Raw genomic sequence first — 16,550 nt, forward strand, 5'->3', positions numbered from 1 at the left:
CGTCTCAAAAAAAAAAACCAAAAAACAACCAAAAAACAAAACATAAAAAAACAAAAACAAAAATTAGCTGGGTGTGGTGGCATGCACCTGTAGTACCAGCTACACAAAAGGCGAAGGCGAAGGTGGGAGAAATGCTTAAGCCAGGAGTTCAAGACTGCAGTGAGCTATGATTGGTGCTGCACTCCAGCCTGTGTGACAGAATGAGACTCTGTCTCAAAAAAGGAAAATAAGAAAGAAAGAAAAAAGGAAAGTAATTATAACTGCATTCTGGATGGTCCAAAAGTTAGAGACATAAAAACGCAAAAAAGAGATAAAAATTACGGTGTATGAGATGAAATATAAACTGGATAGGACTAATGTCAGATGAGATACTGCACCAAAAAAGATGAGTGAAATTGAAGACATAGCAACAGAAACTATCCAAAATAAAATGCAGAGATAAAAGAAGGGGAAAATAATAACAGATCATCAGTGAGTTATGGGACAACTTCAAATGGTCTAATATATATGTAACTGGAGTCCTTAAAAAAGAGGATAGGTGGAAACAGAAAAAAAAATGTGAAGAAATAATGGCCAAACTTTTTCCAAATTTGATGTAAACAACAAATACAGAGAACCCAGAAGTTCAATAAACTCCAAACACAAGGCATATAAATAAAATTACACCAAAGCCTGTCACAATTCAATTGCTCAAAATCAGTGATAAGGGTGAAAATAGGAACAAAAGACACATTACATACAGAGGAACAAAGTTAGGATGATCACAGATTTCATGTGGGAAACAATGCAAGCGAGAAGGTAGGGGAGCAACTTCTTTTAATGTACTGAAAGTAAAAACAAACAAAAAAAACCAGCTAAAACTGTGAACCTACAGTTCTATACCTCATAAAAACACCTTTCAAAAATGAAGGCTAAAAATAAAAATAAGAACACTTCAAAAGTAAAATAAATATTTCCCCCCAGACTACAGGAGCTGAATACTATAGCAGCAGATCCACACTAGAAGAAATGATTTTTTAAAAAGTTCTTCAGGAAGAAGGAGAATGATGCCAGATAAAATATAAAGACCAAAAAATGAAGACCACTAGAAATGGTAACCATAACGCATAAACATGTGTTTTTCCTGGTTATATAAATCTCTTTGTAAAAGATTACGGACTGAACAAAAATAACAACAGTGTAGCAATGGTATTTTAAGACACATTAAAGTAAAATATTTGACAACAGTAGCCAAAAATACCTGAAGGAGAAAATGGAATATATGTGAAATGGTATAAATCACTTGAAGGTACACTGTGATAAGTTAAATATGTATACTGTGAATCCTAAAGCAACCACTAAAAGAACAGAAAAAGAGCTATGGCTAATAAGCCAAACAAAGAATAAAAAATAAGAATCATAAAAATATTAAACATAGAATCATAAAAATATTAATATTAAAAATATAAAAATAATTTTTAAATGAAAAAGAAGAAAAGGAGAACAAATTACAGATAGAACAAATAGAAAATACGATGCAATTAAACCTATCCATTTGAATGATTCGATTACATTTTAATGGACTTGTGGGTTATTTTATGTGTATATATGTGTGTATATGTACATATATATAATAACCTACACACACACACACACACACACACACACACACACACACACAGGTTTTTGTCATGATTTCTGGCTTACAACTCCCATAGTCCTGGTTACAATCTTTTGCTATGATGTTGGGTGCTTTACGCCTCAGGGGCAGGCCTCAGAAAACAATCTCTCTGACCTCTTCCCGCCCTCCTTTCACCTGCCTCAATGCAGGACTCTAATCTTCCCCATCTTTCTGACTGTGGGTCATAAGACCCTTATTACAAAGGGGGTCCTGACCCATAACCTGGAGGAAGGAATGCTGACATCATGAAGCTTCCACAAAAAAACAAGAGAACAGGGTTCAGAGAGCTTCCAGATAGCTGAACATGTGCAGGTTCCTGGAGGGTGGTGCGCCCAGGGAGGGCATGGAAGCTCCACACCCTTTCCCTCTATATCTCATCCTCTGCATCTCTTCATTTGTATCCTTTGTAATATCCTTTATGATAAACTGGTAAATGTAAGTATTTCCCTGAGGTCTGTGAACCGTTCTAGCAAATTAATTGGACACAAAGCTGAGGTCATGGGAAACACTTAGTCAGTCAGAAGTTCCAGAGGCCCAGACTTGTGATTGGCATCTAAAGGCTGGGGACGGGGTTGGGAGGGAGGGGAGGCCTGGGGATTGAGTCCTCAACCTGTGGGATCTGAAGCTATCTCCATGTAGTGTCAGACTTGAATGGAGGACACTCAGCTGGTCTCCGCTGCAGAGCCGACTGCTTGCTGGTGGAGAGAAATCCCCACATATATTGGAGTGGCCGAAGGCTTCTGTATTGACCACTGTGTTGGTAACATGTATTGATTGTTGTGTTGTGAGAGAGCATGTTTTAAAGTGTGCTGCTATTATCTCCTATGTAAAAGAAAAGATTACCTATACACAACACGGCTAAGTTTTGTCACTGAATGCTTTTACAGTATGGAGGAAATATCTTTCCCATTTTCATCAGTCGCCTCAATAATTTTCTCCTCCAGAGACAAAGTCCAAACAAAGCAAAGTTTCAACTCTCAGTCAGGCCACCGGGAAGGGTTTGTTGAATCACATGTCACTGGGGGCAATATACATTCTGAACCCCAGGAATTACCTCCTTCAGTAGTGCTGGCTAGAATCCAAGGGCTCACTGCAGACCAGCCTATTTCATTCATGCAGGAAACACCAATGCTGTAATTAGCCAGGGCTTGCAGCTGCTTGATTTGGTACAGATGTGGTGAGGCAGAGGTGTTAAAAATCATGACTGAGCCATTACTCAGCGGATCAGCTTCCTTGACCTAAACGAAGAGTAAACATGAGGACCGGGCATTAGTAAGGTGGTGGGAATGTCAGGCACAGGGCATGTGTGCATTCGGTGCACGTGGCCCTTCCTCTACGCTAAGGGGAAGGACCTGCTTCCTTTCTGGGCACACACACATTTTCCCGCCAGCATCACTGTGTGTTACTCATGCCCTCAGACAATAACTGAACACCTGAGGAAAACGCCTAAAATAACAACTAACAATTCTCACTGTGGCAGGTAACGGAGCAAATAATTATGATGATTAAAATTCATATTATACTATAAAATAAAGCCTCTTCTCTCTTAGAACCTCTTCGATTCTTGACTTCTTTCAGCTGCTTCATGGAGCAACAGAGAAAACAGATAATAATATGTGCTGGCAAACCCTGAAATATTTACTATTTTGCCTTTTAAAGGAAATATTTCCCCAATTCTGCTTTTAGAGGATGGGTTTCTTGCTTTCTTTTTCTTTTCTTTTCTTTTCTTTTTTTTTTTGAGATGGACCTTCGCTCTCTTTGCCCAGGCTGGAGTGCAGTGGTGTTATCTCAACTCACTGCAACCTCCGCCTCCCGGATTCAAGCAATTCTCCTGCCTCAGCCTCCTGAGTGGCTGGGATTACAGGCATGTGCCACCACGCGCAGCTAATTTTGTCTTTTTAGTAGAGATGGGGTTTCACTATGTCGGCCATGCTGGCCTTGAACTCCTGACCTCAGGTGATCCACCTGCCTTGGACTTCCAAAGCGCTGGGATTACAGGCGTGAGCCACCACACCCAGCGTTTCTTAATCTTTCTTTTTATTATGTAACCTAAGGAACACTGCTCTTGCCTTGAGGCTAACTTTATTTTATTTTATTGTTATTATTATTACTACTTTTTTTGAGATGGAGTCTGACTCTGTTGCCCAGGCTGGAGTGCAATGGTTTGACCTCCGTCTCCCAGGTTCAAGTGATTCTCCCACCTCAGCCTTCAGAGTAGCTAGGATCACAGGTGCCTGCCACCATGCCCGGCTAACTTTTTTTTTTTTTTTTTTTTTAGTAGAGATGGGGTTTCACCATGTTGGCCAGGCTGGTCTTGAACTCCTGATCTTAAGGGATCTGCCTGCCTTGGCCTCCCAAAGTGCTAGGATTACAGGCATGAGCCAATGCACTCATCCTGAGGCTAATTTTAGTGTGTCCTTTATTCTTAACCCCTTCGACCCCAACAGAAATTGAATTCCAGAGGCATACACAGGAAATGTAGATTCTTGGCTTTTTTTTTTTTTTTTTTTTTTTGATGAGGAGATATAGCAAAGGGTCATTTGCCCCTCCTTCAGAAAACTTTTCTCCAAATCTCCTTTAAACATACTGCCTTATCTTTCCCTCCATAACTCCACCAGTCTCTCCACATCCCCCTCCAAATTTCTGTATACATAGGCAAGACAGGGCGATTTCCAGCACAAGTCTAGTCCTGGGCGAAACTTCCATCTCTTTCCTTGCATACCTCCTGTCTGGGTATGGGGATAAGGGAGAGTATGGGATTTTGTTCTCCATTACATGCTTTTTCAAAATTTCTGTAATATGTGGCACTTATAAAATCAGAACAGACAAAATGATATCGGGTAAAACATGCAACTGAGAGCAATTTGGGAAAAATCCTCAGGCCACAAAATGTATTACTGTTAATAATGGGCTTGCAGTTCTGGGCTCTGGATATACAGTACTGTAATTTCAGGCTATGTGTGCTTGAATCTTAGGTCAGTGAACCAGAAATAAACATTCTGGAATTCCAAATCCCCTGGCGGATACCAGGAGTACGGTGTGGGGGTTGAGTTTCACCTCTGACTCAGACCCCGTGGGTGACAAGAAGGTATCATTTGGCCTGAGGAGCCACCAGAGGAGAAACGAGAACCCAGACGCTTGTCTTGGTGGTGGCTGTTGGCAGACATCACTTTTTGTTTGTTTCACTTTAGAGTGTGCACCTACTTCCTGGTGACCAACCACCAAAGCGAAGGTGGAGGAAACCTTTGGCTCTCCTCCCCGCCCCACTTCCAGAGACATGTGGGGAGCATTTCCAGGCTCAGGGACGCTCTCTGAGGGCACGTTCCTAGAGGAAAACAGAGTTTCTTTAACAGTCCTCCTCAGTCAGTGGGTCCTCAGGGAAAAGAGGCATGAAGTGGCAAGAAGTACGTAGGAGAGCTAAAATTAGAAATGGAGTGTGTGGCCCAAAAATGGGTGAAGAAAAGAGCTAAGATCAGGACCAAAGGAAGTGAGAGGGTGTGTCCTGCTAGTGCATGGATCTGAATCTCATCCAAAACATTCATTTGGTCCCGAGTCAGAGTTTAAAATTATAATTTTACAAAGCCATACTTGGTATCTTCAAAAACTGGGAATACACTGTTAATGACAGAATAGAAAAGATAACTTTTAGAGCTTGTGCTGATTAACCCCAGTGGGACTGCAAGAGAATATAAAGGACACCTAGTTAAACTTGAATTTCAAAGAAACAAGTAACTTTTCAGTATAGGTATGTCACGACATTATTCATGCAGTTTAACTGGGTGTCCTGTATTCTTATTTGCCAAATCTGGAAAGCCTACCAGAGATGGAAAGGAGAAAGGATGAATGGAGGCTGAGCTAGCCAAGGGGGACAAGAACAGAATCATCATATCCAGCACCACAGAATCCAAGGTGGGCAAGAAAGCACTGGAATTTGGCTGTCTCAGGATGCTTCTTCATGTGTACCATGAACACCCAAAACCATGGCAGAGAGAGAGCAGGTAAATCTTGTGTGTGATCATCTTCCATCATCAGGGGTGACCTGGTGTTTTCAGACTTTTCAACCATCCTACCCACCTCACGTCACTGAGACCTGCCGTCTCAAGGTGGGGTGGTACTCTTCCTGAGAGTCTCCCTGAAGCTCACCATCCTCATGTTTCATGTCCTCTCAGGCTCTTCAAACAGCTCAGCACTTTGGTAACAGTTTTAAAAAGGGCTGGCCCATGCTTCAGTTATGTCCATGTATATAAATGTCTACCTCAGCCTGGGTGACATGGTGAAACTACATCTCTACTAAAAACACAAAAATGAGCCAGGTGCAGTGGCAGGTGCCTGTAGTCCCAGCTACTCAGGAGGCTGAGGCAGGAGAATTGCCTGAACCCGGGAGGCAGAGGTGGCAGTGAGTTGAGACTGAGCCATTGCATTCCAGCCTGGGCAATAAGCGCAAAACTCTGTCTCAAACAAACAAATAAATAAATGTCTACCTCTAGGGAAAGAGGCCCTGGATATTTCTAACAACAGAGCCCCAAAAGAACATGAAGCAAAAACTGATAGAACGGAAGGGAGAAACAGACAATTCAAAAATAAGAGCTGAGATCTCAATTCCCCATTTTCAATAACAGATGGAACCATGAGACAGAGTATCAGCAAGGCAACAGAAGACTGAAGACTCTAAACCAACAAGACCTAAACCACATGCACAAAACACTTCATCCAACAACAGCTGAATGTACATTCTTCTCAGGTGCACACAAAACTTTCTCCAGGATAGGACTTAGGTCATAAAACAAGCCTTAATAAATTTAAAAGGATCACAGTCATGTGAAGTATATTCTCCAAACACAGTAGAATAACATTAGAAATCAGTAAAGGAAGAAAATTTGGGAAATTCATAATTATGTGACAATTTAAATACACACTTCTAAATAATCAAGAGGACAAAAAAAATTCACAAGGAAAATGACAGAAAACTTGAGATGAACAACAACAACAACAACGAAAACCTTATGGGACGCAGCTAAAGCAGTGCTTACAGGGAAATGTAGAGTGTAAATGCCTGTTTTTTTTAATATATAAAAGAACACAATCAATAACCTAACCTCTACCTTACAAAACTAGAAAAAGAGCAAACTAAACCAAAGCAAACAGAAAAAAAAGAAACAAAAATTAAGGCAGAAATAAAGAAAATATAGAATACAAAAACAATAGAAAAAAATTCACAAAATCAAAAGTTGGTTATTCAAAAAGATAAATAAGATTGACAAATTTTTAGCTGGATTGACTAAGAAAAATAAGAGAGAAGACAAATTACTAAAACCTGGAATGAAACAGGGGATCTTATTACTAACCTCAAAGAATAAAAAAGGTTATAATGGAATACTATATACTATGTTGTATACCAATAAATTAGATAACTGAGACGAAATGTTCAAGTTCCTATAACATAGAAACTACCAAAGCTGACTCAAGAAGTAATAGAAAATCTGAATAGACTTACACCAAGTAAAAAGATTGAGCTAATATTGAAAAAACTTTCCACAAAGAGAACAAATTTTATTAAATATTTAAAGAAGATTTAACATCAATCTTTCACAAATTTTTCCAAGAAAAGAACAAGAAGAAGGAGAAGGAGGAGGAGAAGGAGGAGAAGGAGGAGAAGGGAGAAGGGAGAAGGGAGGAGGGAGGAGGAGGGAGGAGGAGGAGGAGGAGGAGGAGAAGGAGGAGGGAGGAGGGAGGAGTAGGGGGAGGAAGGACAAGGGAGGAGGAGGGAGGTGGAAGGAGGAGGAGGGAGGAGGAGGAGAAGGAGGAGGAGGAGAAGGGAGGAGGGAGGAGTAGGGGGAGGAAGGACAAGGGAGGAGGAGGGAGGTGGAAGGAGGAGGAGGGAGGGGGAGGAGGAGGAGAAGGAGGAGGAGGAGGAGGAGGACTTTCATACTTATTCTAGAAGGTCAATATTACACTGATGCCAAAACCAGAAAAAGCTACCACAAGAAAACTACAGACAAATATCTCTTATGAATATAGACACAATTAGATAGTGGTAATGGCTGCACAATTCTTGAATATACTAAACACCGTTGAATTGTACATTTTAAATAATGGGTGAATATAATGGTATATAAAATATATCTCAGCTGGGCATGGTGGCTCACACCAGTAATCCCAGCACTTTGGGAGGCTGAGGCTGGTGGATCACTTGAGGTCAGGAGTTTGAGAACAGCCTGGTCAACATGGTGAAACCCCATGTCTAGTACATATACAAAAATTAGGTGGGCGTGGTGGCACCGGCCTGTAGTCCCAGCTACTCGGGTGGGTGAGGCAGGAGAATTGCTTGCACCCAGGAGGCAGAGGTTGCAGTGAGCCGAGATCACACCACTGCACTCCAGCCTAGGTAACAGAGTGAGACTACGTCTCAAATTAAAAAAAAAAAAGTAAACTATATCTCAAAAAAAGGTGTTAAAAAAAATCAATCACAAAAAAGACCATTCCTGGCGAGGAATTGTAGATGCAATAAGAATTCCTAACACTTACCAGTGCTTGGGAGGCTTACAGAAAAAAAAAAAAAAAAAAAAAAACAAAAAACTGAGCAAGAATTAAGAAAGGCTGGGCCGGGCACGGTGGCTCAAGCCTGTAATCCCAGCACTTTGGGAGGCCGGGACAGGCGGATCACGAGGTCAGGAGATCGAGACCATCCTGGCCAACACGGTGAAACCCCATCTCTACTAAAAATACAAAAAATTAGCCGGGCGCGGTGGCGGGGGCCTGTGGTCCCAGCTACTCAGGAGGCTGAGGCAGGAGAATGGCGTGAACTCGGGAGGCGGAGCTTGCAGTGACCCGAGATGAGTGAGATGAGCAGAGATCGCACCACTGCACTCCAGCCTGGGCGACAGAGCGAGACTCCGTCTCAAAAAAAAAAAAAAAGAAAGGCTGGAGGTGGTGGGTGAGGGTGGAGGCTATTTTAGGGATAATACAGGCTTTTACTCTTCAGGGAAGGAACACCTGTTAGATAAAAGTGGGAGGCGTTAAGAACAGAGAAATTAATTTGACTAGCAAGTAAAAACATCTAGTTGTCAACACAAAATTCTTTAGCTGTGTTGGCATGACTGGTCTGTGTCAGGTTAACATATTTTTAACTAATGAGACCAGATATTTAGTAAACTAATTCCTGACCCTACTGTATGATTAAGTACCAGGCAGGATGCATTAATAGTTTTAGTGGATAATTCCTGCATGTTCGGTAACCTGCTCCCAGATGCGATGTCCCTCCTGAGACGGAAGAGCTGATGGTTCTGATCGCTGCTTTAGGCATTGGAGCTTCCTGGACTTGAGTTCTGGTTCTGCCACTCATAGGCTGTGTGAGTACCCTGAGCCTGCAGTGCAGCGTGTGTTAAGTAAGATAATGTTTGCAAAGCCCCTGTGGTCCCTTAGTAAACAGTTGTTACTGCCACCATTTTCATTTTTATGAAGTGAAAACTCAAGAGCACAGCTTACATCATGGGCAAGTTATCATTTTAGGATGGCTAATAGCACCGTTTCAAACCCATTCAAGGCAGCAGTGAAAAATGGCTGAAGATTCCACAAGGCCTGTAATGACCAGGATCCCCAGGTGACACTGGCTAAGGTGCTATGCTCAATAGCACAGACAACCTATCTTGTCCTGGCCCTTCTGTCCTTCATGGCCACCAGCCCAGGAGGAGCCACACTGGGGAGTGCCTGGGTTCCTCAACTCCTGGTCACAAGCATGTGTTTTGGGACCTTAAAAATGAACTCTCCCTGGTCTGGCTGGGCGTGGTGGCTCACACCTGTAATCCCAGCACTTTGGGAGGCCGAGGCAGGCGGATCACTTGAGGTTGGGAGTTTGAGACCAGCCTGACCAACATGGAGAAACCCCATCTCTACTAAAAATGCAAACTTAGCCGGGCATGGTGGTGCATGCCTGTAATCTCAGCTATTCAGGGGGCTGAGGCAGGAGAATCGCTTGAACCAGGTGGAGTTTGCGGTGAGCCGGGATCACACCGGGATCACACCTGGGCATCCAGCCTGGGCAACAAGAGCAAAACTTTGTCTCAAAAAAAAAAAAAAAAAAAAAAGAAGAACTCTCCCTGGTCTCATGATGTTCTCCCTTGGAAACACATTTTCCTTCTGACTGGGCCCTGAATCCTGCACAGGAAGGACACAGTATCATGGGCAGAGCATGGACATGGAATAGTGCATGCATGCTGGACACTGAAGCAGGGAGGTCAGGGGACTCTGTACAGAGATGGAGAAATGCCCTCCGTGCCCATCCTTGGAAGGAAGAAAAATCCTTAAACCCACAGAGAGCACCAAACAGCTACTTCCCTCTTCACCCTGGAACTTTACCTGAATGCTGCAATTCCTGAACGGGGAGTATCCATCAAAACCAGGAACCCAGGAGATCAGAATGCTGTGTGCAGTGCTGTTATGGATGCTGACTTCAGTTGGTGGGGAGGGAATTGCTGCATAAAACAAAACACACACACACATACACACACAAACACAATTATAGATGACAGGCTACAGCTACCAAACAAATGCATTAATACCTGTTTTCGTTCCTTGAGATTAGTAAAGGGAAACATGTTTTCAAGAGGAGCCTCCCTATGCCTGAGGGTAATTGTGTTAGCCTATGGATGGGCCAAAGAAGTCTTCCAGTGAAGGGCCAAAGAAGCGGAACGCAGACCCACTTTCCTATTCACTAATGAAATGAGGAGACCTTTGAACTGGAAAAGATGTGGAAATACTCATGTCCTTTACTGAGTACATGTTCATGGACCCTACTGTGTGCACCTGGCTGGGCACTAGCTTCCTAAACAGAGACAGACTCATAGCCCTGCCCTCGTGGAGCACATGGCCTGGTATAGGAGACCCCCGTTAACCAAGAATAAGAGCGCCCTGTCACCAGAAGAGAGGGGTGCCACAGGAGAGTGTGTGCACGCATGAGTGTGCATGTGTATGTGTGCATGTGTAGGGGGAGCTTTCCAGGCCGAGGAAACACTAAGAGTCAGTTCAAGCAAAAGAGCCAGCTGCATCTGCTGGGGGAGGGGAAGGGGTGTGTGTCCTCGAATGGGTGGGCTATGACCTTGGAAACAGATGGGTGAAGGGTAGCTATTTCAATTAGAATCCAAGAAGGATCTTAAATTTGGGGAATCTTATTTCTTTGTGCTGAATTTAATTCATAATAATAATTACACTCATAATTAAAAATGAAGGCTAACACTTCCTGTGCTTACTATGTGCCAGACACTTTGAGGGCTTTCTTTAATCATTCCTAGAATCCAATTAGAGAAGTAGTCTTACAATCCACATTCATAGATAAGGAAACAGGATCAGAGAAGTTAAAAGCTTGGCAAAAGTCACAGAGAGGTTGTAAGCAGTACAACAGGGACTTGAACTCTGGTCTGCCTGACCCTGGAGCTTGTGTCCCTCAACAGGACACTGGAGGCCTATTGCCAAGGGCAGCAAGCAGACAGTGGGAACACCAGCAGGGACTGTGAGTCTGGTTTACCACCTGACCTGCTGTATGGCCCCAGGCACAGCTACACACGCCCTATCTACAACTACACACAGTTCTCTCCTCTATAAATGGGGATAGTACCAGCACTGCTCCATGGAGCTGTGGTGAGGAATAAATGTGGGGAACTGTGGATGAGGCCCAGGGAGGGTGTGGTGAGGATGAAGGTGATGATGGAATGAGCAGGAGAGAAGGAGGAAGGTGTGTCAAGACCATATCAAGCGTGCCCTGGGGGCCACATTTAGGAGTTTGGGTTTGACTAGTACACACAAAGCCTTGGGAATGGGGAAGAATAAGGTTTGACTCACTTTCCTCCACAGATTATTTGTGGAACTGCCCTAAAGCATCTGCCTTTCCAGACCAAAATTGGACCACATATACCATAGTAATTACACATTAGAAGAAGGGAGGCTTGGTAGCTTTGACATAAATTTTATAATAAATGAAAGCCAAAAACAGAAGTTTGGGGAATGATCTAACAGAATAAAACCTTAGCTGAGATTCTGAAGCATAAAATTGGAGAAGTGCTTTTCATTTTATACATTTTTAAATTTTAAGAGGTTTATACTTTATGAAAATGTCTTTACAAACTCACACCCACTCATGAATTTTTGACATTCCCAACATGTCTTTTGGAAATTGTAATAATGGGAATCGTGATGAAGGAAGGAAGTTATACACTTCCTCCAGTAATAACTTTTAGTTCGGTTATTTTTTTATCCCAGTGAACTTTTAAAATATTCCCTTTCATAGTGTTTGTCCAGTTGATTTGCTGAAACTAAAATTAGCGTCTTTTTTGAGTATAACTTCTTTTGTAATTTTGAGTCTCCTTCTGTATGTACCCAACCTTTAATTCATTATTAAACAAGTTCTCCTTTTTCCTTGCACTGTTTCCCTGAGGACAAGAGGAAAAGAACATGAGCCAAATAATTACTTCTCAATATTTAAACTATGATTAAATAGTAAAACATAAAATTTGCTTGAATTTCTATGACACACTAAGGAGGATGATTTAAAACGAAATAAAAAGATACTATCTAATTGTAGGTTTTTCTTTTCTTTCAAATTTCAAGTTTAACACCTTTGATCACACAGAAGGAGAATAAGGTAGATTGGGTTGAAATGTGTCCACTAGCCTGGAGGCCTTCAAATGTGTGCCTTTAATTCTATTATCATAACTCACGGCCAAGCAAGCTCAGCCTAGTGAAATCCTAGCTCAGAGGAAACAAGAGGAAGACGGAGTTTAGGAGGAAGAGGGACAGGAGCATTGGGCTCCAAAGAGTGATCTGCTCCTTGCTTTTCCTCTGTCTCCCTGAGTCAGTAGGTGGCAGAGACTCATGTCAGGCCCCGCTGACCTGGGAAGGACAGGGTCCATTTCCTAGATCATGCCCCAAGACAGCCCCATCCCCAGGGCTCTTCAAGGGTTAATGAGTAGTTCACGGTGGAAGAGGGAAAAGTGAAAATAGGAACGAAGAAAGAGAAAACATTTTAGCTTGTTTTCTTCTTGGAGTAAGCAGAGCTAAACGAGTGAATGTTTATCAAAGACCTATATGCCAGGCGCTTCTGAGTAATTTACTTGTAGTAAATCAATAAGCCTCAACAATAGGTAGGTTCTGTAATTATCTCCACTTTTCAGAGGGGAACCCTGACACCAAAGAGGAGAAGTGAGTTGTCCAAGGTCACAAAGAACCTTGAGACAGTGAGAAAGCCAGGACCCACACGTGGGCGGCCAGCTGCAAGCTCATGCTGTGCCCTCACCAGCTCCCAGAACATGCATGGGGAGCCTAGCCTTGCTGCTTACCTTTGATGTTGATCTGCACTCCCTTGGACACGCTCAGCCCTTTGTCATTGTGGGCCTCACAACTGAAGACCGCCATCTCCGTCAGGCCTGGAATGGAAGGAGACTCATGAGACCAGCAGCAGAGAAACAGGCTGCTGTTCACTACAATTCTATGGTTGTCTTTGCATTATTTTACTTCTTGGTTCATGGCTTTTGGGCATTAGTGCAAAGTTAATTTAAAAGGTGTGCTAGCTATGGAGAAACAAACCTGGGATTACACCCAAGGCACCAAGAGCAAGGCAGCCATGGGCCCAAAAGGCAGCTGCTTTCATTTATTCAGATCCTGAATGGTGAGACATTAGGTAATAAAGCAGGATCATTCAGACTTTTACTGCAAATCGCTAGCCCCAATATCAAGGAAAGTGGGTTCTGAGGCTCACCTGATCCTGCTGCCTAACCCCCCAGTACACACAGTGCCACTATGCTATGCATGTTTCAGAATACCAGAAATAGCAAAATAAAAGCCACAGTTTAAAAATCTCAGATGATGTGTTGTGATGAATCCTTTTTTAATAGTAAAAACTGGTCAATTCACAAGGATGCATCATATAAATGCAAGGCGTTATAACTAATCGAAGAGAAGACACTAGTGCTAAATGAAAAATTCTATCATTTCAGAGGTTTGAAGACATCTTTAAAAAATTGATTTATTAATTTTAAGTAGGAAGACAAGTTAGCCAGATCTTGTTTTCTAATGCCATTCTCCAATAAATGGAACCAGGGCTCCTTGGAGAAATGGCTGATTCTCAGATTGGAGCAGGAAATATATAAGTCTGGAGTAAAATATAAAACAAACACAACACACAACGTACACACACACACGCGCACACACACACACACACACAGAGACAATGATAGGGCATGTCAAAGAGACACAGCAGCTAACTCAAAGAGTTCCCAATGGCCAAAGCTGGAACAATTTGAGCAGGAAAATAAAGTAGCTTTGGATTATAACCCAAAGAAGAAAAAAATATCCAGGAGTCTCTACTGATATCAACAAATAATTAGATAAATTGGAGAGAATAGACAAACCTTCTTGCAGAATAATTCCAAATAGTTTATTGGATATTCTGCCCTCAAAGAGGTGGAGCATAACTCCCCACTCCTTAATGGGCTGCATACAGTGACTCCTTCCAACAAGTACATTATGGAAAGAGCAAAAAAAAAAAGAAAGAAAGAAAGAAAACTTTTGAGTGGAGAAACTGACAAACTACCTGAGCCATATGATCAAGTGCTATATCATGTTGACAGAATGTACCCTTGGAAACAGGTGATGAAAATGTCACTTCACCTCTATGGTCTTCCTCCTGAGAACAAAAAAACCCCAGGCTAATGATGAAAAAAATACCAGTCAGTTCTAAATTGTGGGACATTCTACAAAACACCTGACCAGTGATACCTAAAACCTGTCTGTGGGGAAAAGAGAGAGAGATCAGATTGTTACTGTGTCTGTGTAGAAAGAAGTAGACATAGGAGACTCCATTTTGTTCTGTACTAAGAGAAATTCTCCTGCCTTGGGATGCTGTAAATCTATAACCTTACCCCCAACCCCGTGCTCTCTGAAACATGTGCTGTGTCCACTCAGGGTTAAAAGGATTAAGGGCGGTGCAAGATGTGCTTTGTTAAACAGATGCTTGAAGGCAGCATGCTCCTTAAGAGTCATCACCACTCCCTAATCTCAAGTACCCAGGGACACAAACACTGCGGAAGGCCACAGGGGCCTCTGCCTAGGAAAGCCAGGTATTGTCCAAGGTTTCTCCCCATGTGATAGTCTGAAATATGGCCTCGTGGGAAGGGAAAGACCTGACCGTCCCCCAGCCCGACACCCGTAAAGGGTCTGTGCTGAGGAGGATTAGTATAAGAGGAAGGAACGCCTCTTGCAGTTGAGGCAAGAGGAAGGCATCGGTCTCCTGCCCATCCCTGGGCAATGGAATGTCTCGGTATAAAACCCCATTGTATGTTCCATCTACTGAGATAGGGAAAAACCGCCTTAGGGCTGCAGGTAGGACATGCGGCAGCAATACTGCTTTGTAAAGCATTGAGATGTTTATGTGTATGCATATCTAAAGCACAGCACTTAATTCTTTACCTTGTCTATGATGCAGAGACCTTTGTTCACGTGTTTATCTGCTGACCTTCTCTCCACTATTATCCTATGACCCTGCCACATCCCCCTCTCCGAGAAACACCCAAGAATGATCAATAAATACTAAGGGAACTCAGAGGCCGGCAGGATCCTCCATATGCTGAACACTGGTCCCCTGGGCCACCTTATTTCTTTCTCTATACTTTATCTCTGTGTCTTTTTCTTTTCCAAGTCTCTCATTCCACCTAACAAGAAACACCCACAGGCGTGGAGGAGCAACCCACCCTTTCACTGTCAAGGTCATTCAAAACAAGGAAAGTTTGAGAAATTGTCACAGCCAAGAGGAGCCTAATAAGACATAGATGACTAAATGCAATGTGGTGTCCTGGATGAGATCCTGGGACAGAAAAAGGACAGGAGGTAAAAAGCTAAGGAAATATCACTAAAGTATGGACCTTAGTTAATGATGATGTATCTGTATTGGTTCATCAATTGTAGCAAATGCACCACACCAATGTAAAATGCTAACGATAGGGGAAAGTGGGGGTGGGGTTTATGGGAAATCACTGTATTATCCCCAGTGTTTTTCTATAAGTCTAAAACAATCCTAAAATTTGAAAAAAAATTTTTTTTTTTTGAGGTCGAGACTCACTCTGTCATCACCCAGGCAATGGTGCAATCCCGGCTCACTGCAACCTCCACCTCCCGGGCTCAAGTGATTCTCCTGCCTCGGCCTTCCAAGTAGTTGGGATTACAGGCACCCGCCACCATGCCCGGCTAATTCTGTATTTTTAGTAGAGACGGGGTATCACCATGTTGTCCAGGCTGGTCTTGAACTCCCGACCTCAGGTGATCCACCTGCCTTGGCCTCCTAAAACGCTAGGATTACAGGTGTGAGCCACCACACCCGACCTGAATGGTTATTTTTTAGAATTACAACTATACAAGTATTTACTATGTAGCTGAATCTGGAAACTTCTATATCTGTGGCACACAAAAACATCATCTGGCATACAGTAGTATCTTCATAAAATTGTTGAAAATATGCCACCATTTGCTTCTTGGCAGAAAAGCTTATTTTGTTTCTTCTGTCTACATGTGTAGGAAATTTTCCATCAGATATTTTTAAACTCAAAGCTTATCACTAATAAGAGTAATAAAATATTTGAAGAATGAAAGGGAAAAAACTTGCGGAGGGAAGCACAGCAGGCATCAGCCTAGAAAAGCTGTTCCTGGTCGGGTGTCTGCACGGCCACGACTGTGCCGGGGCTGCAGCCAAGTGGCCACTACACGGCAGGGAGCTGTGACTGAGAGAAGCTGTAGAAAAAATGCATATCTGATCCTTTTTATATGAGTCCTTCTCCTGAGGGGTTAAATGTGCATAAAAAAGAAAATCAGTGCCGGTGGGTTTTTGTTATTTTCCATCTAGATGGAAGGT

At 42.7% G+C, this 16,550-nt stretch overlaps 1 protein-coding gene across 3 annotated transcripts in view; it reads right to left on the reverse strand.

Annotated features, from left to right (window-relative positions):
* MERTK (MER proto-oncogene, tyrosine kinase) overlaps window positions 1–16,550 on the reverse strand; it is a 146,290-nt gene that overhangs the window by 52,156 nt on the left and 77,584 nt on the right. For all 3 annotated transcript variants that reach the window (XM_515690.8, XM_054678732.2, XM_024354491.3), the window contains 3 exons: window positions 12,988–13,074; window positions 10,016–10,131; window positions 2,715–2,898 (listed from right to left, as the gene is read on the reverse strand). In XM_515690.8, the coding sequence (XP_515690.5) occupies window positions 2,715–2,898; window positions 10,016–10,131; window positions 12,988–13,074 (387 nt within the window). The remainder of the gene's footprint in view (window positions 1–2,714; window positions 2,899–10,015; window positions 10,132–12,987; window positions 13,075–16,550) is intronic.

The sequence above is a fragment of the Pan troglodytes genome, chromosome 12 (genome assembly GCF_028858775.2).
Source record: "Pan troglodytes isolate AG18354 chromosome 12, NHGRI_mPanTro3-v2.0_pri, whole genome shotgun sequence".
Classification (NCBI taxonomy): domain Eukaryota; kingdom Metazoa; phylum Chordata; class Mammalia; order Primates; family Hominidae; genus Pan; species Pan troglodytes.